The sequence below is a fragment of the Arachis ipaensis genome, chromosome B3 (assembly GCF_059453495.1).
Source record: "Arachis ipaensis isolate K30076 ecotype BB chromosome B3, ASM5945349v1, whole genome shotgun sequence".
In the NCBI taxonomy this organism is placed as follows: domain Eukaryota; kingdom Viridiplantae; phylum Streptophyta; class Magnoliopsida; order Fabales; family Fabaceae; genus Arachis; species Arachis ipaensis.
In genome coordinates, this window is record NC_142438.1 from 20471301 (window position 1) to 20494189 (window position 22889).

General features: G+C 30.9%; 2 protein-coding genes across 4 annotated transcripts; both read left to right on the forward strand.

Moving 5' to 3' along the window:
• The first annotated feature begins 3315 nt into the window (after positions 1-3315).
• LOC107629905 (cytochrome b6-f complex iron-sulfur subunit, chloroplastic) lies at positions 3316-4968 on the forward strand. Its single transcript, XM_016332848.3, has 2 exons — positions 3316-4051; positions 4699-4968. The coding sequence occupies exons 1-2, from the start codon at positions 3467-3469 to the stop codon at positions 4798-4800; spliced, it is 687 nt and encodes a 228-aa protein (XP_016188334.1). The 5' UTR covers positions 3316-3466; the 3' UTR covers positions 4801-4968.
• A 1664-nt stretch (positions 4969-6632) lies between these two features.
• LOC107634257 (equilibrative nucleotide transporter 3-like) lies at positions 6633-10716 on the forward strand. 3 transcript variants are annotated; one of them, XM_021118352.2, is made up of 9 exons: positions 6633-6708; positions 8164-8228; positions 8455-8559; positions 8645-8800; positions 8891-9140; positions 9244-9410; positions 9739-9899; positions 10012-10270; positions 10349-10716. In XM_021118352.2, exons 2-9 carry the CDS (start codon positions 8196-8198, stop codon positions 10454-10456), a joined length of 1239 nt encoding a protein of 412 aa, XP_020974011.1. In that variant the 5' UTR covers positions 6633-6708; positions 8164-8195; the 3' UTR covers positions 10457-10716. The 3 variants fall into 3 exon arrangements, with proteins under 3 accessions (XP_020974011.1, XP_016193294.1, XP_088365217.1); XM_016337808.3 differs by lacking the exon at positions 6633-6708 and adding an exon at positions 7428-7597; XM_088509091.1 differs by lacking the exon at positions 6633-6708 and adding an exon at positions 7925-7953.
• The last annotated feature ends 12173 nt before the right edge of the window (positions 10717-22889 follow it).

A 22889-nucleotide genomic window follows, 5' to 3' on the forward strand; every position in this document is an offset into this window, starting at 1 on the left:
CAAAATAATATTTGTCAATAGAACTATCTTTATTTTAAAAAATAAGTCACATAATTCGAATAAATATACGAAATTGTAAAATAAAATAAATAAAGTTAATAACTAAAAGAAGAATAAAAAAAAAACAAAAAAAATATTTGAAAATTCTATAATTATTAATTTTATAATAGTAATCACTCTTTTATTTAAAAAAAAAAGAAAAAAAAAAACATTCGGCCCGGCGGATCGGTCCGCCCCGCCCCGCCAAAACCCACCAATTTGACGGTGCAGGTTTGGTAAATTTTTTTTAATTTAGCGGGCTCTAAATCCTAACACGATCCGTCTTTTTAGCGAATTTAGCAAGTCGGCCCGACGGATTCAACCCGTTTTACCACCCCTAACAATACATAAGTGTCTTACGCGTCATTACGAGAGCATCTTCATTTAATTTGTTTTTCGGGTGTGAGTAGTATTTGTTGAGTTAGTTGGTTGATTCTTTTATTATTAAAAACAATTAAAAATATAACTATTTTTAATTTTTGAACACATAAAATTTTGAATTTTTTATTTTTGATATTTTCGAAAGATAAATTAAAACTCTTGATTATTACTCATTAATTATTATTAGTATTCATTTGTTTCTTTTTTTTTTGTCTTATACATTATACAACACACTCATTTACACACTACTACTACTACTAACATGAGTTTTATATTTTTCATTGAAGATTCGAACCTGGTGCAGCTCCCAGCGAGGCAGGTGATGTTGCCATTGATCCAAGGCCTCGGCTGGAGTTAAACCCCAAAATGGTTTTTAAGATTGGCGTCGTGTACTAAAATCGTCCCTGAGATTCCAATTGCACCAATTACGTCCCTTAGATTGAAAAAAGTGCACCGTATTAGTCCCTAACCCATTTTCTATTAATGACGTGATGACATGGCATGATGACGTGGATTGTAAGTGACACGTGTCACTTCATGATTTGGCCACGTGTAATGGTATGATGATGTGGTGACCAGTGACACGTGGCATGCTGACGTGGATGGTTGTGTCACGTGTCACAACAGTATTCGTTCACGTGTCATCCATTATGTCATCGTTGTATATGCACCAAATTAGTCCCTCACTTTGCATTAAGTGACTCATTTTAGTCCCTGAAATTGAATGTCGTGCACCAAACTAGTCCTTTCACTAATTTTTTCTCATTTTTTTTAAATTTAAAATTTTTAATATCTTGGATACACTAATTTCAATTCTATTTTTTCATATATCGTTTAAATACAAGTGCTTTCATAAAAAATTTTAAGATTTTAGTTTTAATTATATAATTTTTTAATAATTTAACATTGGTAAATTTTGTAATATACAAGTATGTTATTATAAAAATAATTATATGATTGATTAGACACATTTTTTTCATAAAAAAATATGTTTTTAACAAGAAATTAATAATTAAAATAAACATTTTTTTCTTATAAAATATACGTTTTTCGTTTCGTGTAAATGAGCTAGATTGAAGACACTTCAAGCACCCTTATTACCATCTCTGATTTCTACAGTCTAGACGAAAGAGATCATAAATGGTAACGAGGAAAACTTGAAATGCCTTCACGTCAACTCCAAGACAGCGGTTAGGGGTATCTGCAAGAAAAAAATATTTTATAAAAGTAGTGAAAGAGGTCGGAGATGGTGGTGAAGGTGTTTGAAATGCCTTCACGTCAATTCTAAATCGGCGGTTAGAGTATTCGCAAGAGAAAAAATATTTTATAAAAACACTTTTATTTGAAGAACATGTGAAAAAATAGAGTTGAAATTAATACATTCAAAAATATTGAGAATTTTGAATTTATATAAAAAAAATGAGAAAAAACTGGTGAAGGGACTAATTTGGTGCACGACATTCAATTTCAGGGACTAAAATGAGTCACTTAATGCAAATTGAGGGACTAATTTGGTGCATCTACAACGATGACATAATGGATGACACGTGGACGAATATTGTTGCGACACGTGGCACATACGGACACGTGGCCAAATAACATTGTGAAATGTGGCACAACCACCCACGTCAGCGTGCCATGTGTCACTGGTCACCACATCATCATACCATTACACATGGCCAAATCATGAAGTGACATGTGTCACTTACAGTCCACGTCATCATGCCATGTCATTACGTCGTTAATTGAAAATGGGTCGGGGACTAATATGATGCATAGGGATGGCAAAATTCCCCGAGACGCGGGGATCCCTGCGGGGACTGTCCCGAATGGGGATCCAATTGTGGGGAATTTTCCCCGCGGGGATGGGGATGGGGGACAAAATTCTCCCGAAGCAGGCGCGAGGACCCGAGCGGGGATCCCCGCCCCGTCCCCGCTATTCCCCGAAATTTATGAATTCCTTAAATTATCCTTAATAGTTTATTTCTCATATGTGTTTTTTAGTCATTTTTCACACACACATATATAGAAACCCAAAACTCCTAATCTTTATTTGCATAACCCTTCTTCAATTCAAAGATCCCTGAGGTTGTCCGTACTCCATCTAACCTCTCTGCAGCCACCCCCTCGTCACCCTTCTCACCGAATCGTCACACCTCACCGTGCCATCACCCTTACCGCGTCGTAATTTCTATTTGCGGCGTTCTTTTTCATAACTCTGCCGTCGTGTCCATTCTCCTCTCTGTTGCCACGTCTCTTACCTTGTCCACTGCTTTGTCCTTTGACTCGTCGTTGCGTCTCCCTATTGCGTTATTTCGAGAGAAATCACCATCGTATCATTTAGACTTTTTGTATAAAATCTTGCAGTTTTTGTATAAGATAGATACTTGCAGCTCTATTCATATGGAAATTAATAATTAGTTAGAACTATTATGTAGATGGGGAATGGGGTCCCCGCGGAGAATGGGGCCCCGTGGAGAATGGGGATGGGGAGCAATATTCCCCCACGGCGGGGAATGGGGCGGGGATGGGGAGCAAATCTGAGGGCGGGGATGGGGAGCAGGGAGGCATCCCCCGCCCCCACCCCCGCCCTGCCCCATTGACATCCCTAATGATGCACTTTTTTCAATCTCAGGAACGTAATTGGTGCAATTGAAATTTTAGGGACGATTTTAGTGCACGACGCCAATCTCAGACACCATTTTGGGGTTTAACTCCCTCGCCTGCTATTAGTATTCATTTGTTGGGTTGCTGCATGTTGTGTAACAAAAGCATATTTGGGTTTTGGGCCATTGGCCCCTTTGTTTACCAAAAAAAAAGATAAAAGAAAAGAGAGAGAGAAACCTTGACCAAAAAAAAAAGAGAGAGAGAGAGAGAAACGTGTGGCTATGGAAGAGCAAAATATGAGAATAGCGTCTTATCCAGCAGGTGTTGACTGTTGTGGTGGATGACCAATTGACCACCACTCCACACGTTCCTCATCTCCATTTCATAAATCTCCAAACAAGAAGCAACAACTGTGACGATCTCATTCTTCAACCAATCCATGGCTTCCAGCACTCTATCCCCTTCTCAATTGTGTTCAGGGAAGAGAGGGATATTTAGCCCCTCAGAAGCAGTTGTTGTGAAGAGTGCGAGGAGGCAAACGGTTGGAAATGGGAAGGGGAAGGGGAAGGGAGTGAGGATCAGATGCCAGGCTGGCAGCATTCCGGCAGATAGAGTGCCTGACATGGGGAAGAGGCAGCTCATGAATTTGCTGCTTCTTGGTGCCATCTCACTCCCCACTGCTGGTATGATTGTTCCATATGCTACTTTCTTTGCCCCTCCAGGGTCTGGATCCTCTACTGGTGGAACTGTTGCTAAGGATGCAGTTGGAAATGATGTTGTTGCTGAACTATGGCTCAAGGCTCATGGACCTGGTGACCGCACCCTAACACAAGGTTTGAAGGGAGATCCTACCTACCTTGTGGTGGAGAAAGATAGAACCCTTGCAACATATGGGATTAACGCCGTCTGCACTCACCTTGGCTGTGTTGTGCCATGGAATGCAGCTGAGAACAAGTTCATTTGCCCTTGCCATGGATCGCAGTACAATGACCAAGGAAGAGTTGTCAGAGGACCTGCCCCCCTGGTATGCAAAATCATTATAATCCTGCTTTCATTCTGCACCTAATACACCTTATTATTTTCAATCATCTTCCTTGCTTCTATCAATGTAAAAATTGGAAACCAATTAGGGAGGTCTTAAGCTTGTCCCTTTTGTTAACTAAGTCAAACCAAGTTGGTCTAATATAAAAATTCAGTTATGGCTAGCATTATTCCAAGTCTTATTGTTTAACTTGGTTAGTCTTGGTTCATAAAAAAACTTAGATGTGCTGCATTACTTGTAGGGGGTGGATTCAGGTTAGGCTTGCATGGCTGCTAATTAGTTTAAGTTTACCTTGTAACCTTTATTGGTATAAACTTATTAGCCTAACTTATTGTTAAAGCCTGGCTTGGCAAGAAGCTTGTGTTGTAGCTTGTAATTCAAGGAAACTTATATAGGCTAATAAGTTCACCTTGTAAGCTGGTTCTATATTGAAAATGCTAGGCCGAACACAGGCCGGTTACAAGCCCTCAACAAACCACCTGACCTATTTGTCACCGGAGGCAGATGTTGACTTAAATATTAAAATCCAACTTTTTGTGATTGATTTCTTCACCAACCTAGTAGAGTATCCAGTTTGGTGCTTAATGGTACAGTATTTAATGTTTTGATCGTTGTTGATGAATGGACAGTCTCTGGCACTAGCACATTGTGATGTAGATACTGGCAAGGTGGTGTTTGTTCCTTGGGTCGAAACAGATTTCAGAACCGGTGATGCTCCATGGTGGGCTTAATTTATTAAAGTGATTAGTTTGTCTTCTATTATATGTATTTATTTTTGTGAAAGCAAACATTTTGTCACGTATTTTATTCATGGGGACATTATATGATCAAATTATTATTTTGTGAACTGAACTATTGAAATTTGTGTAATAAAATTCATAGCAAGCAAGTTTGTATAATGTGCCAATGGATGTAGATAGTAATGAAAATAAATAAATAATACAAAGCAACAAAACTAAAGTAAAATCTTTATTAATATAGATAGTTATACATTAGAGGATTTGGTTATTACAGTAAATTGTTGGTGCAACTTGCTGGGGGATTTATACTTTTATAGCTCCTTCAACAGCAGTTGAATTGACATATTTCTATTTTTATCGATGCCAAAGGCCAAATCCCTATATTCAGCTTCAGTACTTATACTGACTTTTCTTTGCTTGACACACTTCCAAAGTTGGAGAAAATAAGGTTGTGTCAAATTAGTTTTAGTAGCTCCTTCTAAAATAACCTGAACCCAAGAACCCAAATGGAATAAACTGGTTTTTGGTACATAGTGGACAAATACTTTTGGCAGCTCAAACACTAAGTTCTTGATGAAACAGGAAAATAATGTGCGATCTTTTCTCACCTATCAGAAAAAAGAAAAAATACAATTAACTATCTTGTTTTTAAGGTGAAACTCACAGATGCAACAACCCATGTTATAAGGGCAAGATCTTTTATCACTTTCTGTGTTGTGTAGATTATTTTTGACAGGGAGGTACTAAGTTGATTTCTTGATACATCTGGATCACTCAATCACCCTTCTCGTTTGTTGTAGAGATTGCTTGAAATCGAAGTGGAACCTTACATGGTACCAAACTACCAATAGCTGGTTCTTGAGATTCATGTCTCTCATTCTTGCAAATTCATCAATTGGTACTAAGAGTATACTGGTTTTGATTTCAGACAAACTCAAAGAGGACAATTTCACGACATGCAGACTCAAATTAAAATTATAAAATAACTTATACAAATAACTTAAAATTTAAAAAGCATCAGTCTAAGTAAATAGTAAGTTATAATTTATAAATAAAATTTTAAAAATTTTTAATGACATCACTCAAACAAATAAACTCTCAAACTTAATGTATGAGTGCCAGTAAAAAATCTTTTCATTTGGATTATTATTACTATGAATATAAAGATAAAGATTACTATAAAGATAAAAATAAAGATAAAGATTTGTATTACTATAAAGATAAAGATACCGATAAAGATTTACAATACCGGTAAAAATAAAGATAAAGATTTGTATTATTATAAAGATAAAAATAAAGATAAAAATAAAGATTTACAATGCCAGTAAAATAATTCTGAATTTTTTTTTTGTCTTTCTCTTAATTTTGTTTTTCTTCCCATATTTAAATTTATTTTTATTTTGAATAATCATCAACTTTGCATACTGAAATTAAAAAATATTTAAATGAATTATATACTAAAGTTTATGCAATATAATTAGCTACTAATAATTATTTAACTAACATTTCTGTTTTTTTTTTGCATCATTAAAAATTAAAAAATAAGTATAAAAAATTAATTTTTAATTAGCTAACGTTAACTAATTTATTTCTTTTTTTTTTTTTGTGACTAACTAATTTGTTTGTTTGAAAACTTAGGGTTAGAGTTTAAAGTTTAAAATTCGAATTTAAAATTTAGTGTTCAAAATTCAGAATAAAAAACTTTTAAAAAATTAATTGAAATGTAAAATTTGAACTCTAAAAAGATAAAATTAAAAGATATCTTTTAAAATATTTTAAAATCAAAATTACCATTGAGTGCTTTAGTTCTAATGTATAAATAAATAACCATAACCAGAGGATCCATTGTATCTGACTATCTGTGCTCTCAAGTCTCAACTAGGATCATATAGCACACCAGTAAGTAACATCACCTACCTGCTTTTTCCTTTCAATTGATTCCTTCTTTTTTTGCATATCTCAATGTTATGGTTATTTATTAATTGTTCACTTGTATGCCTATGGATTCCCAACAATATCTTCTTTCTTATCAATTTAACGTAAGCATAGTTGAATGCATGGTGATAAGATTATGTTTGAGTAAGACTTCAATTAGCTAGGTATGATAATTGATAACAACGTGGCCATTGTGACTTTAATTTCTCGACTTTTACACTGTTCATCATCAACCGTTATATACATTTAGTCTTTTAGAATTTAGACTAATGATGAATGATAAATTAATTGCCTCGTTGATTTAATTAGTTCAATTTTTTTTAGACACAATGTGTTATGTGTCAAAAGGTTGATAATGCAGTCACAAAAAAAAAAAGGTTGATAATGCAATCAAAGAGAAATAAGAATGAGTGGTTATGGGTTGATAATGTGTTTCTCATATTTTTTAATTTCTGAGAAATTTATTTATCAATCATGTTTTCAAATTAATTTTATCAATTATATAAACATATATAACTGACAAAATTAATTTTAATCAAATCCTAATCTTTTCAAATTAATTATAAAAAAATCCTAATCTTGGATTTGAGATTTTTCTTTAGTTCCTCCCCCTTCTTTTTTTTTTCGCGTTGCTTTGACTTTTGTTTCCATAAAAATGTCAACGCATACCGGGAAAAAAGGTTGAAAAACGGATGAATCGGTTTGTTGCGTCCACAAAATCCAGAAAGGTTTGCGTTGGAACTTAGAAGTGAGTTATCTGTGTGTGAACAAAGCATTATCCTTAATACAGCAAGGGAATAAACAAATCAATCCAATGCAATACAAAATACACTGATCATAACAAAATAAACTCGTACGGTTTGTTTTATTTAAATTCCTTTCTTTCTTTCTTTCTTTCTTTCTTTCTCTTCTTCATACTTCATTCTTATATTAATTATTTGTTTATAATTTGCATTTCACAAAACAACTGGGATTCCATTAAAACGCATTGTGCCAGCAATATCGTTGTATGCTTTTAATTGATTATTGATTTTATACTGCAAATTTTGTCACTATGGCAGTGAATTCTAAGAGTTTATCTAAAGCGTATTGTTATCTAAGATTTTAAAGAAGGTAACTATGCATGTGTGGTTATAACTTACAATAAAGCCATCTCAAAAATTCTAAAAGTGAAGTGTTATGGATGTGGCAGAATATTGATATTGCTGTGTTGGTGATCATAACTATCATCGTTTGACTTACGCTACTATAACGAATATTTGGACTATTATTCATTCATTTATGTCTAATGTTATTATTAATGGTTATCCTTGTTTGTTTCTTCAATTCTTCCCCTGCTTGTGTGGTTTAAATTTGAACCCATAGTTGCTGCTCCATATTCTTATCTTTATTGAGATTTCAATTACTTGTTTCGTTCAGAGCTACGTTAAAAGGAAGTATCCGAGGCAGCCATGGCTACCGCAGATCCTCCAACGAGACTTCAGGTTTTTTTTTTTTTTTATTCTCATATTTTCTTTTGAAATTAAGGTCTGAGTGAGTCGGTTTAGTGTTTGGCAAAGGAAATTGATACAGTCTAACCTAATAACTACATTAGTGACTGTTGAAGTCACACGGAAACAACTCAAACCGTTGCTCTAAGTTAATAAAGAATCTATTATTTGGTACCAAAGAAATTAAACATGCATTGTTCATTATTGGCATGATCAACAGGGGAAGTATACAGCAATAGCAGTATGTTGGCTTCTTGGAAATGGATGTCTTTTTGCATGGAACAGTATGCTTACAATAGTAGATTACTACGGTATCTTGTTTCCGGTAATTTATCAGTATTCTGACGATTCAATTGTTGTGTTGTTCAATCCAGAGTAATTTTGATCTCATTTTTTCCTTTCTTGTGCAGAGATACCACCCCTCAAGAGTTCTTACTCTTGTATACCAGCCATTTGCAGTTGGAACGATTGCAACACTTGCCTACAACGAAGAAAGAATAAACACAAGATTTCGGAACCTATTTGGATACATTCTTTTCTTCGCAGCCACTCTTTTGGTGTTAGTTGTAAGTCTTGATCATTATAGTCTGTGAACTTTCCTTACACTCTAATTCATCAGAAGTCAGAACATGATTTTTGCTTTATGTCTTTTGTAGATAGATTTAGCAACATCTGGTAGAGGAGGAATTGGAACTTTCATTGGTATATGTGCAGTAAGTGGTGCATTTGGAATAGCAGATGCTCATGTCCAAGGTGGAATGGTGGGAGACCTTTCATATATGCATCCTGAATTGCTTCAGTCTTTCCTTGCTGGTGGAGCAGCATCAGGTGCATTAACTTCTGCTTTGAGGTTAGTTACAAAAGCTGCATTTGAGAACTCCAAAGATGGTCTTCGCAAAGGAGCACGTAAGTTCCAACTAACATAACTTCTCTGGAACATAAAAATTTAGTTAAACTACTAATCACTGATCATGCTTTCTTTCTTTTTTATTGATCATTTGATTTGCAGTTCTGTTCTTTGCCATAACAACATTCTTTGAGCTTCTTTGTGTCATTCTCTATGCATTTGTGTTTCCCAAAGTACCAATTGTGAAGTATTACCGATCAAAGGCAGCATCAGAAGGAGCAAAAACTGTTTCAGCTGATCTTGCAGCCGCTGGCATCCAGACCTCATCTGTACTCCACTTTTTCTTTTCTTTTCTTTTCTTTTCAATTCCAACATGGTTTTCTAATCCTTAATCATTTTCTATCAAGTGACTCATCATGTTTTTTGGGATTATATAGTGTACTTTTGTCAATATCAGAGATTTAATTGTATAATTAGAATTTCAAAGGCTATTTTAGTACACGCAACCACATTTCAAGGATCTTAGAGCTTAACTCCATTACATTACCATGAATTGCTTTCATAGAACTCCATTCTTTGTTTTTCCCTATGTATTCATAGAAGTTACTAAACTTTTCATGATTCGGTTTATGCGATAAGATTTTTTTTCTCTTTTAGGAAAATGAAGATGTAAAGAAACAAGAGCGGAAAGGAAAGAAGCAATTGTTAATGGAGAACATTGATTATGCAATTGATTTGTTCCTCATATATTCTCTCACACTGTCTATCTTCCCTGGATTCTTGTCAGAAGACACTGGAAAACATAGTTTGGGAGCTTGGTATGTACATGAAAATAAACACAGTAATATCATTCATCAAATGAGGTAATGTATCTTATGTTATAAATACAGATATTATCTAACATATTCTCCAATGCTATTATTGTTTCAGGTATGCTCTTGTTTTGATTGCCATGTACAATGTGTGTGACTTAATCGGAAGATACATTCCCCTAGTGAAATGCATTAAAATGGAGTCTCGAAAGTTGCTCACAACAACAATAGTTGGTCGTATCTTACTTATACCGGCATTTTATTTCACTGCAAAGTATGGTGACCAAGGTTGGATGATGTTGTTGACATCTTTTTTGGGATTATCAAATGGTTATCTCACTGTCTGTGTTCTTACTAGTGCACCCAAAGGTTACAAGGTAAGTTTGAAACAAATTTGACACAACATAATTCAGGATAATTTTATTAATATTGATTGATTTATTTTGATTTTGTAGGGACCAGAGCAAAATGCCTTGGGAAACATATTGGTGTCGTTTCTTCTTGCAGGCATTTTTGCTGGTGTAACACTTGATTGGTTGTGGTTAATAGGTAAAGGGTGGTGAGATCTTCACTAAGCCAACTAGGGGAATTGTCAATCCATTATTAATTTATTAAATAGGACTCATTTTTTTTTATATTTTTAGCATCAGGCATGACTAAGATTGGTTTTTTTAATTTATTATTTTAGAGTTAGAGTAAATATTTTTGCATAGTTATCTAGTAATTTTTAATTGCGTCATCATGAGTTATTTTATTGGTTGAATATGGAAACTAAATTAAGTTTCATTCTAAAATAAGTGTTGGCTGCTTCTAATTTTGTTTATCTTTGCTTTAGAATTTTAATTTGGTGTTGCTTTCTTCTCAATAGTATTGCTGTTACTTCAAAAAAAATTTCACCTTTTTTTTTTTTTTAAAAAATGGTACCAAGTTATTTGGTAAAACATAGAATAATTACTTTCAATGAGTACATAAGTTATGGGAGTGGATTCTCTCCGTGGGAAAAAATTGGATGGTATCTAGTGTAAAATTTCACCATTCATTACTCTCTCTCCTATTTAATTTTGGTCCCACTTATAAAATTAAAGGTGAGAGATCACACTTTATTCTCTCAAATATTAAAAAAAAAATAAAAATGATCCATTTCCCATAAGTTATTAACCGGTTTTAGGAATCGGATAGAATTGGCTGATTATTTAATTAATCGAAAATCGATCATTAAATTAGTTTAATTCAAAATAAAATTTGTTTAACAATAAATCAATCAAAAATAAAAAATAGCATATTTTTTTATGATGAACTAATTTAAAATAATAAATTATAAAAAAATTATATATTTTATATATAAATATATTATTTTATTATATCTAATTTAATTTTAATTAAATTTTTAAACTGTTAAACTTTTAATTTTATCAGTCTAATAATTTCGGAACTTTAGTTATTAGGCCAATGTCATCACGAGAAAGAGAACCATAAAACATTTTGTGGAGAGGCTTGCAGAGCGACATCTAGCTGGGTTATGGCCTCAATTTTTTTATTAATTATTTAGTAAGATGTCATTTCTCATTATTTATTATTTTTTTATATAATTTTTTTTATTCTACTTAAAAAATATAAGATGAAAAATTATATTTTACTAAATAATAAAAAAATTAAAATTTATTAAATAAAGTAAGAGATCGCGAATTCGAATTTTTTTATTTTCGGTAAAAAAAGTTAAAAGAATTTATTCTCACATGGTCTCCAAGCAATTATCACAAGCATGAATTTACTTCATTTGTTGTTTTCTTTCAAATTTGTTATTATTATTTATTTGCACATAAATGAGGTCATTAGACAACTAGAAGAAAACATATTTGTAATGTAGTTTAAATCAATTTAAAAGATAAAAGAAATCGATATAATTTATTATATTTTAGATTGTAATAATTTGATTTATTTCTAAATCTAATTCAATTTAATTCAAATGATTATGATATCTTTTATTTATACTGTCTAACTATCATTTTATAACTATTTTATTTGCATAACAAAAATGTGTTATTTATCTTGGTTATATGTTAAATGAGATAAATAATAAAATAAAAATAAATAATTTTAAAATAGTATAAATACGAAATTTATTTTTTTAAGAAAAAAAAACCTCCATTCGTGATGAGACTTTGCTGGGTTTGGTTTTTCATTTTCTGGACTCGATGGTAGTCTTGTAGGGTTTTGTTACAGTGTGTTCGATTTCTATGAACGAATAGTTTTTTTTTTTTTTTTGGATGGGAACGAACAGTGTTTATAATGGGTTTACTTCTAAAATTTTCTAATGTTTTTTCTTTGTATATGCTTTTTTCTTTGGCCTTTGGCCCCTTATTGTGGGTTATTCTCAATCTGAAGTTTGATTACCAAATGGGAATTTTGCTGCAAAGCTCTTAAGGCGATTATGCTTAGTTGCTTATGAAGATTGAAGAACATAAACGCCCCGTTGACAGTAACTGCCTCAATGGCAACCTATCTGCCACTTATATAGGATTTTTATTTTTTAGTGTTTTATCACACAAGTTTTTTGGTATTGTTTTAATATGTGATCCTTTTTCACTCGATTTTATTGGTGAAATGTTTTTGACTGCCCAAAAAATATACGTGAAATTAATTTAAGAATGAAAAAAAAATATATTATTACTGTTATTATTATTATTAGTGTTAGGGCTATGCTACATATCCAAGTATTTTTTCATCCAAGTTTTATCCGATTAGATTCAACACTAACAAAAATCACTTTTATTAAAAGAGCGTCATTACACGCGTTTTATCTTCTCTTCTCCCGCGATTCTTCTTCTTCTTCTTTCAAATACACGCATACATTATCTTCTTCTTTTAAATTCATGCATACCTCCTCCTCCTTCTTTTTCTTCACGCACGTAAATTCTTCTTCTGCTTTTCCTCCTCCTCCTCCTCCTCCTCCTCCTCCTCCTCTTTCATTATCGTCATCACCAACAACACCAACATTTTGCTAATGGATTATTTTTTCAATGAAATTGAATGGAATGCAATTGCTAAATTGAATGGATGCAGGTGTTTTGAATTAAATTGAATTGAATTGAATTGATATTCTCTAAATTGTAGACACAGGTGTTTTGAAATTTGATTTTATATAATGGATAATGTTCCGTTCATTAAGTACTATACAATTGTTTCACCTTATTAACGTGTTCGGTGACACAGGTGTTTTGAATTTGATTTTATATAATGGATAATATTACGTTCATTTAGTACTATACAATTGTTTCACCTTAATAACGTGTTCGGTTCATTATACAGAAAGCTGTTTTGAATTTGATTTTATATAATGGAAAATGTTCCGTTCATTTAGTATTATACAATTGTTTCGCCATAATAACGTGTTCGGTTCATTATGCAAAAAGCTGTTGTGAATGTGATTTTATATAATAGATAATGTTCCTTCATTTAGAACTATACAATTGTTTCACCTTAATAACATGTTCGGTTCATTATAAATTGAATTGAATTGAATGGATAATCTCTAATTGGAGGAGAAGATAGAGGAGGAGAATAAGAAGAAAAGAAGAAAAATCTTCGTGTGCAAATTTGATAGAAGAAGAAGAAGAAAGAGGAGGAGAAGAAGAAGGGAAGAAGAAAAACCTGCGCGAATTTAGAAGAAGAAGAAGATAAAGCTCCACATCCAAGCAAAATTCTTATTCAAGTCTATTCAAGTTATTGTAACAACTTTTTAAATCACGCGCTCCTTCTCCTTCTCTTTTTTCTTCTCCATTTCTTTCTCCTTCTCCTTCTCCTCTTCCTCCTCCTTGTATTTCTTCTTCTTCTTCTTCTTCTTCTTCTTCTTCTTCTTCTTCTTCTAAATTCACGCAAGTTCTTCTTCTTCCCTTCTTCTTCTTCTTCTTCTTCTTTTAAATTTGCACACGCGAATTTTTCTTCTTTTCTTCTTCTTCTCCTCCTCTATCTTCTCCTCCAATTAGAGATTATCCATTCAATTCAATTCAATTCAGAACACTTGCGTCAATTCAATTCAATTCAATTCATAATGAACCGAACATGTTATTAAGGTGAAACAATTGTATAGTACTAAATGAACGGAGCATTATCTATTATATAAAATCAAATTCAAAACAGTTTTTTTGCATAATAAACCGAACACGTTATTATGGTGAAACAATTGTATAATACTAAATGAACGGAACATTATCCATTATATAAAATCAAATTCAAAACACCTTTCTGCATAATGAACCGAACACGTTATTAAGATGAAACAATTGTATAGTACTAAATGAACGGAATATTATCCATTATATAAAATTAAATTCAAAACATCTGTGTCTACAATTTAGAGATTATCAATTCAATTCAATTCAATTCAAAACACCTGCATCCATTGAATTTAATTCAATTCAATTTAGTAATTGCATTCCATTCAATTTGATTGAAAAAATAATCCATTAGCAAAATATTGGTATTGTTGGTGATGACGATAATAAAATAGGAGAGGAGGAGGAGGAGGAGGAGGAGGAGGAGGAGGAGGAGGAGGATGATGAGAAGAAGAATTTACGTGCGCGAAGAAAAAGAAGGAGGATGAGGAGGAGGAGATATGCGTGAATTTAAAAGAAGAATAAGATGATGTATGCGTGTATTTGAAAGAAAAAAAAGAAGAATCGCGGGAGAGGAGAAGAAGATAAAGCGCATGTAATAACGCTCTTTTAATGAAAGTGATTTTTGTTGGCGTTGGATCTACTTGGATAAAAAAATACTTGAATATGTAACATAGCCCCTATTATTAATATTGTTAGCACGATTTTTATTATTATTATTTTCATTATTATTTCGCATTTTTATTGTTTTTACAAAATTAATTTTATTTCTTTTTTCAATATATTATTTACTTTTTAATTTATTAATTAAGTATTTTTTATCATTTTAATATTGTCGTAACCTTATCGATATCATTATTTTTTTTGAAAATAAAATCACTAAAAAATTAAAGACCTTTAAAATACTAAATTATAAAAGTACATAATAAATATATATCTATTTTATTGAAAAATAAACAGTTAAAAAATTAATGGTTATAATATTATTTTGATAAAAAAAAGTGAATATAAAGTAAAATATGTTAGTTATTTATAAAATATAAATTATATTTAAATATTATAAATATTTATCTTTGTCTTTATTTTTTGAAAGTGTTAGTTCATAATATTAATTTGATTGAAAAGACTTTTATTTTTGTACAAATAATAAAAAAATAAAAAAATAAATTAGCTTATTTTTTTGTGACTATTCACGTAGTAAATATAAATAAATAATAATTATTTTTATATTTAGGATTTATCCATGATTAAATTTTAAAAATTATGAAAAATATGAGATTTTTTTATATTTATAAATATTTTAAAAATAAAAAATTTAAATTGTTTAATAAGTATTTTTAAGATACTTTTAAGTTTTAAATAACATTTATAGAATAATATTACTAAAAACCATTTTTTTAATGTCCAAAATTGTTATTTTATTTTTTTATTTTTTTAAATTTTATTCTCTTTACTATTAGATTTGAGTTGAGAAGTTTAAAAAAAATATATGTTTTATTATTTTTTTTACCAAAAATATGAGACTCGAACCCGCAACCTCTTAATTGAGTATGAAAAGACTATGCCATTTGAGCTATTACTCATTCGTTATATGTTTTATTGTTTATTATTGATATTTTATGTTAATTTTATCTTTTTCATTCTAATCCCAATATGATCCGTTAAATTAATATACTATTATACATCCAAATCTGAAAAAATATGCTATATGTGGATCAAATTTTGCCACAACAAATAATACTTTTTATTTCATGTTGTTGTCGATTTAATTTTTTTTTCTTTATTTATTTTTGCTAACAGCATATATGAGTGTCCAATTTTATTTAGATAACTATAATGTCATTTTCAAGCATGCTATTGTCATTTACATTCAAATAGTAAAAAAATAAATTTTATCATTTCACCACTTTAACTACTTATACATGTATAAAAAATGACATTATGGTATATAAAATATGATAAAGATTTTCAGTAAATTGTTTTTCTATTAGCTATCACGTTTGTTTTTTTTATTTGCTATTATTATTAAATTCTTTTTTTTTTCGCATAAACTCCAGGAGTTAATTTTCATTTATTATGACTGTTATTGACATACACCATCTGCACAAAAGTATTGGATAATATTTGCTGTTAAATTAGACTTGTCAAAATTATTAAAGTAAAATAAAATTAAGGATTAATTACCAAAAACACTCTTAAATTATTCAAACGCTAATAAAAATACATCTGAATTTTACTATTAATAAAAATGTCTTTAGATAATTTAAAAACATAATAATAATACACAACAGTAAATATATATTTTCATAAAATGTCTTAGAGAATGAATTTTGATATGATTTTTTACAAACATAATTAAAAAAAAATGAGATATTAGTATTCTTAAAATTTGGTAAATTTTTTTCTAAATATGTATTTTTTTGTGAATTTTTAAAAGTATTATTAGTTATTAATAAAAAATATATACTCAACGAAAAATCACCAAAATTTATGTATAATAATATCTTATTTTTATAATTATGCTTGAAAAAAATTGCATCTAAATTTAATCTCTAAGATATTTTTTAAAAATATATATTTACTGTATATTGTTGTTATATTTTTAAATTATTTGAAAACATTTTTGTCGATAATAAAATTCGAATATATTTTTGGTCAATATTTAAATAATTTAGAAGCATTTTTTGTGGCTAACCCTAAAATTAAAAGAAAGATAAGTCTTTAGTTCAACCATTACAATGAGAACACATTAGTTTAATAGCCTCAATTGTCTTGAGCTACAAGAGCAACAACTTGCTTTCCAATAATAGCCTCATTGATTTCGCAACAATCAACCACTTCTAATCCGCAAAAAGGTGCTACGCAAGGAAGCCTCCACACGTCAGGAAATTGCTTCAGAAAATTAGGATAATCAGTTATATTCATCCCAACAAATGGAACTTCACCAATTAGCTTTTCTATTTCAGTCATGAGGGAGTAATCCTTAGACTCAAGAGAAGAGTTTTTTTGTCTTTTTTACAGTTAGTTCGAGAAGATCTCTTATCGCCAGCGAAAGCATTTTCAATTCTGAAAACATCATCATCATTTAGAGCATCATCAGCACACATAGCTAGATTTGGTGGTGATGTGAGGAAGAAGGAAAAGATAAGAATTTAATAATTATTAAAATAATGTAAAATAAATTGTAAATTTTTTTTTAATAATTCTTAATTTTTAAAATGTTCATTGATTTAAAAAAATTTATGGCTTCGTTATTATGTTGAGTTTATTGATAGATTTATGCTTACTTTGATTTTTGTTTGTCTTGACATTTTATATTTAGTTTTTTTGTATTTAGATGAGATTATAATATTATATTTAATATAATATTTTTAATTTAGATGCTATTTTTTTTAAAAAGATAGGAAGACTCTTCTTAAGTGAGTATGGAGAGACCATACCATTTGAGTTATAACTTATTAATAATTTAGATGATATTTTAAAATTTATATTAGATTATAATTATATTTTATTATATTTATTTATATCTTTTTTATTATTTTATTATAAAACGGTTATTCTGATTAAACCACAGTTAACTCGTTTGAATTAATAAATCAATAAACTCATAGTTAGAGCGATTTGATGACCAACTCAATTTTTTAAACTTTAATATTTTGTAACAAATTTTTTTAATACAAAAACTGAATTTGTTATGAAAGTGATAACAAATTTTATCCTGTGAGACATTTTTCGTAATATAATATAATTTTTTTATCACGAAATTTTGTTATAAAATATAACTCGATTTTATAACATTTTTCATTCGTTTAGTTAAAAAGTACAATATTTATTTTGTAACAATATTTTTAATGCAAACACAATTTCTCAAATTATATTTTTTAATCAATTGATATATTAATTAATTTATTGAATAAGTCAACATTTATATAATATATAATAACATAAATAATTTAAACGTCTTTCATTTAATTTAGATTGTTTTAAAGCAAAATAGCATTAAAGTTAGTTCTACAAGTTCAACCACAATACAAAAATTTTATATAAATTAATGTCTTCATGAATTAAAATATTCTTGAGTCTTTTAACTAGTATGTTGTCATTATTTTAATACTCCTGTAAATATGAAAAATCAAACCAAAAATTAAAAACAAAAGATAATACTAATTAAAATTATAACATTAACTATCCACCAATCAATCACTCAATTCAACGCCAAAATAAATTTAAATATCAGAAAACTTATCATATATTAATATGATTCTAAAGACAATCTCAAATAGTCAAGGTATATATAAGTATGAATCTCTCATAGGAAGATAAAAAATAAACAAAAAACCAAAAATAGACCCAGATTCTCATGATTAAGCCCTCCACAATTATCATATTATGAAAGAATGAGTAGCAATTATAGATTACAACATAACTTTCGAGTTCTTTTGATGTTTTGGTATTGTTTAATACTAACAATTAAATTAAAGAAGATCTAATGAATCAAATAAAAATTTCATAAAAATTGAATTGAATTGAATTAAAAAAATGACAAATACATAAATCATATATGACTCAAAGGGACCATGCTCTTTTAAATGTCAAATTGTAGGAGATTTTCATTGGAAACAAGACAAGTATCTTTCAATAAGCTAGAAAAGACTCATACACTCATTAACAAATCATAGGCATGATAAATTTTAATCATCTCTAATATATACAAGGGGGGTAATCTCCAGACTCATATTTGGTTTACAATCATTGCAAATAAATAAACATAATGTAGTGTAGTAATCTCATTTAATTCGGAACAAAATTAGCAATTTAATTTGGGAGAAATTCACAAATGACAACAACTTGTGTATAAATATAAAGTTTAAATTCTAAATCAATGAATCATAAACCCTAATTACCTAAATCAGAATGACTGAATGCTATTTTATATGTTGAAATTTTAAAACAACAACACTACTTACCTTTTAAATGATGCAAAATTGATGAACACATCAGCAGTAAGATGAGTAGTATAAACTGCTTCAATATTGCAACAAAATAAAATTAAAAGAGATAATAAAACAACAAAATTAAAAGAATTTCACTTACCAAACTTTAGAAATATACCCAAAAAATTTGAAACCAAATAATTAGAACCAAAATCATAACCAAAAACAAATTTAGAAAGAAAACTGTAAGGAAGTAACAATCAAAAACACCAAAAATTCAAAAAACTTAAAATAAACAGAAGCTTTTATATATTCTGAAATTTAACAAAAGAGGGAAATGGAGATGGAATTTCAAAACGCGATAGAGATGGCTAAACAATGGTAGAAGGGAGGCTGAACAATGACAGAACGGAGCCTGAACAAAAGTTCGAACATGCGACAGAACATACGTTGAGCAGAGGTTGGAAGACAACGGCTGGAAAAGTGGCAAAAGCACGACGATGAATTAACAACAAAATAGAGGCGGAAGCTCGGCAAAACGGGAGCGGAAGCACGACAAACAATGACCGAACAGATGCTTGCGACGATGCCAGAGTCGTGTAGACGCGGCGAACTAGACTTGACGGCGCCTTCCCTTCCTTCCTCCCTTCTTCTTCCTTGACCCTCATTCACTCTCTCGTCTGTTTTCTTCTTTCTTCGTGAGTGAGGGGGAAAGAGTTAGGTGAGTGTGTGTGCGGGTGAGTGAGAGATGGTGAGAGATGAGTTGGTTAGTAAAATTAGGGTTAGGGTTAGCTATAAGGAATAAGGGTAATACAAGAATTTGCAGAAAGTTAGAGAGTAGAATAGTAATTGAAAATTAAATATAATATATTAAAACTATTTTTTTTGTGTGTCTATTAAAACTACTTTAAGAACACTATTTATTTATCAACTTACTAATTGATTTCAGATAAGTACTTTAATGTAAAATTAGAGATAATCTAATTAGTTTTTTGTTAGTTCCTAAAATTTAACTACAAATTTTAACTTTTTCCATTAAATTATCAAAATTTTGTTATTTTTTAATTGCTAAAACTTTAAATTTTAAATAAGAAAATACCCAATTATTATGAAATTTATATGAGTTCAAAATAATTTTAAACTCCGACTTTGCTAGGTAGACAACCGAGAATCTAAATAATGTAAACAATGGGTTGTACTTTCGGCCTACAGAAGGTGAAAACAAAATCAGTCCATCACAAATTGCCCTCCCGAAAATTCTACTTTCACCTTTTACACTTTACCATTCACCTTCTAACTCTTTTACCACCGCATACCTCTCCCCAAACCCTCTCTGCGCTGTCGGTTCCTTCCTCGCTAGCCAGCTTCAGCGCCCCGAGCTTTTTTTTCCATTAAGCCATCGATTTAAAATGAAAATAACCATCAATATACCTAGCAAAATAAACATATGTCAAATTTTATTATATCTACTTAAATCAAATTTAAATTAAATAAACATCCACTTTAGAATAAAAAATAACCATCTACATAGCTAACAAAATGAACATCCAGCAAATTTCAATATACTTAATTAAATCCAATCCAAATGTAATAAACATCCACTTTAGAATGAAAATAATCATCCACATACTTATTTTCATTCTAATTCGTAAAGTAAATAACAATTCAAAAAGAGAAGAGGACATGAACAGCAAACATCTATCACCATCAGCATCACCCGCCATTCTCATTTTTCTATAAGAAAGAAAGAAAGAGTTTTGTTTTGTTATTCCCAAAGGAAAAGAAATGGCTACCTTTTTTGTGGCGTAGTTTTTGCTTTGAGTACTACTTATAATTATTCATGCACATATCATATTTCCTAAGTTCGTTATAATCCCACACCAACCCATGTTATTAACCACAATTGTATGTGTTTTTGATGATTTCTTCTCTTAAATGTTTTCTCGCTTTTCACATCGCAGAAGAACTTCGTCTATAAGAGACAAATGGCGGCTTCGATGTGATACAAACGGCGGCGTCGGCACGGGCTGCAGGCTGCTATTGCATATGAATGGAGCGATGAGGAACGACGACATTCTGCTACGTCTGAATGGCTGTCTCCGACAACGACAGCAAGTTGTGATGGGGTACTAGAGAAGAACTATGTGGGCTATGCTGCAAACGTCGAAAATGAAGTTATGGTGAGATTGGGAGTAACCGTATATAGTGTGAATGTATTTAGATATTAATTCTAATTTTTAACATTTTAAAATATGTTGATAATTATTTAATTAATTAAAAATCTAAATTTTAAATTTAAATATATGTTTTTTTTAAATAATTGTTCACAATAATACACATTGTTATACTTTCTTTGACACCATAAATATGCATTAGAAGTTCTACGAATGGCTTGCATAGATGAGGCCAATCCCTTACCAACTCCAATGGTGACCTCACTTAAACTGCACAAGAATGATTTTGAATTGTACGTTCCATGACCCAAAGCTTTACCGTTCCATGATTCAGTGGTTGGAGCGCTTTAGTATCTTAATTCTTACCGTGATACGTCCCGATATATATCTCTTACTTTGTGAATAGAGAGTATCACAGTTCATGCACAACCCCACATTGAATCAATGGAATAAAGCTGTGTGGAATGATAAGTCATGGTTTAATTTTTTCTCGCTGTACTGACTATAGACTTTTGGATTTTGGTGATGCAGATTGGACTAGCGACTTTGATGATAGACACTCAATTACGGGCTATTGTGTGTATCTAGGGACGAATCTTGTGTAGTGAAAGAGTCATAAGCTAGCAGAGGAAAAAATTAGTCATAGTAGCACTAAAGCGGAATATCGTGCATTAACATTTGTTCAATCAGAGCTAATCTCTATTCAACTATTATTGCATGAACTTGGAGTGCCACAACGAGTAGCCCCAATCATATATTGTGACAATCAAACTGCATGTATGTTGTAAGACCCATAATTTTAGAAAAATATTATTATGAGTTAATTTTAATTTATATATTCATTAAATATTTTATTTTTAGAAATTATTTTATTAAAATAATTAAATTAAGTTTTGATAATTAAATTAAAAATTTTACTTAATCTTATAATATTAAATAATTTTCTATATTTAAATTATAGAACTTAATAGTTGTAAAAAAATAAGAATTTTATATAATTTAGTTTGAATAATTGAGATTTTAGAATTTAATATGTTAATTTTTATAAACAAAGAAAATTAATTATAATATCTTTAATTTTAAATTAGACTACTTGATTTAAAAGAAAATTAGCAAAAGTGATGACCAAATAATATTTTTAAATTAATTTTAAAGAATTAAATTAGATTTTTATTTAATACTCTATATCCTAATTTAATTAAAATTACCAAATTTCAATTTACCCAAAATCCCTAATTCCTAATCCTAAATTCCCAAATTAATTTAGAAAACCCTAACTCTTTTACCCTAACCCCTCACCGCCACTCCCACTGACCCAGCCCCAATCCCTTCAGAAAGAAAGAAAATCGAAAAGGGAGAAAGAGAGAGAATCAGTGAAGGAGAAGAGATAGGGAGGGGAGGGGGACTGTCCGCCGCCACTACCGCCGTCCTAAAACACGTCGTCGCCGTCGTTGCAGAGAGGAGGACGAGGTACCGCCGTGCTTTTTGCCGCCGCTGTCGAGCAGACCGTTCAAGAGGAGAGAGCGCCGCGAGCCAGGGACGACGCGAGGAAGAGGGGGAGCCGTCGTGCTCTGCCACTGCCAGCTTCGTCGCGTCCTGCGCCGCCAAGGGTCCCGTTCTTGTTAGATCCGTCATCGTCCAGCCGTTGCTGCGAGCTTGCTGCCGTCGAGAAGAGAGTGAAGCCATCGCGATCGTTGTTGCACTCTACTGCTGCCGCGTCTCACCAAGCCGCCGCTGGAAGAAGAGGGCTCGCCAGTTCTGCCTTTGCTTCTA

Excerpts from the sequence above, each read along its gene's own strand:
- LOC107629905 (XM_016332848.3), top strand. The coding sequence starts at position 3,467 with ATGGCTTCCAGCACTCTATCCCCTTCTCAATTGTGTTCAGGGAAGAGA. Across the intron at positions 4,052-4,698 it reads TCAGAGGACCTGCCCCCCTG|TCTCTGGCACTAGCACATTG; the intron begins GTATGCAAAATC and ends ATGAATGGACAG.
- LOC107634257 (XM_021118352.2), top strand. The coding sequence starts at position 8,196 with ATGGCTACCGCAGATCCTCCAACGAGACTTCAG. Across the intron at positions 9,411-9,738 it reads CTGGCATCCAGACCTCATCT|GAAAATGAAGATGTAAAGAA; the intron begins GTACTCCACTTT and ends TTTCTCTTTTAG. Across the intron at positions 10,271-10,348 it reads GTGCACCCAAAGGTTACAAG|GGACCAGAGCAAAATGCCTT; the intron begins GTAAGTTTGAAA and ends TTGATTTTGTAG.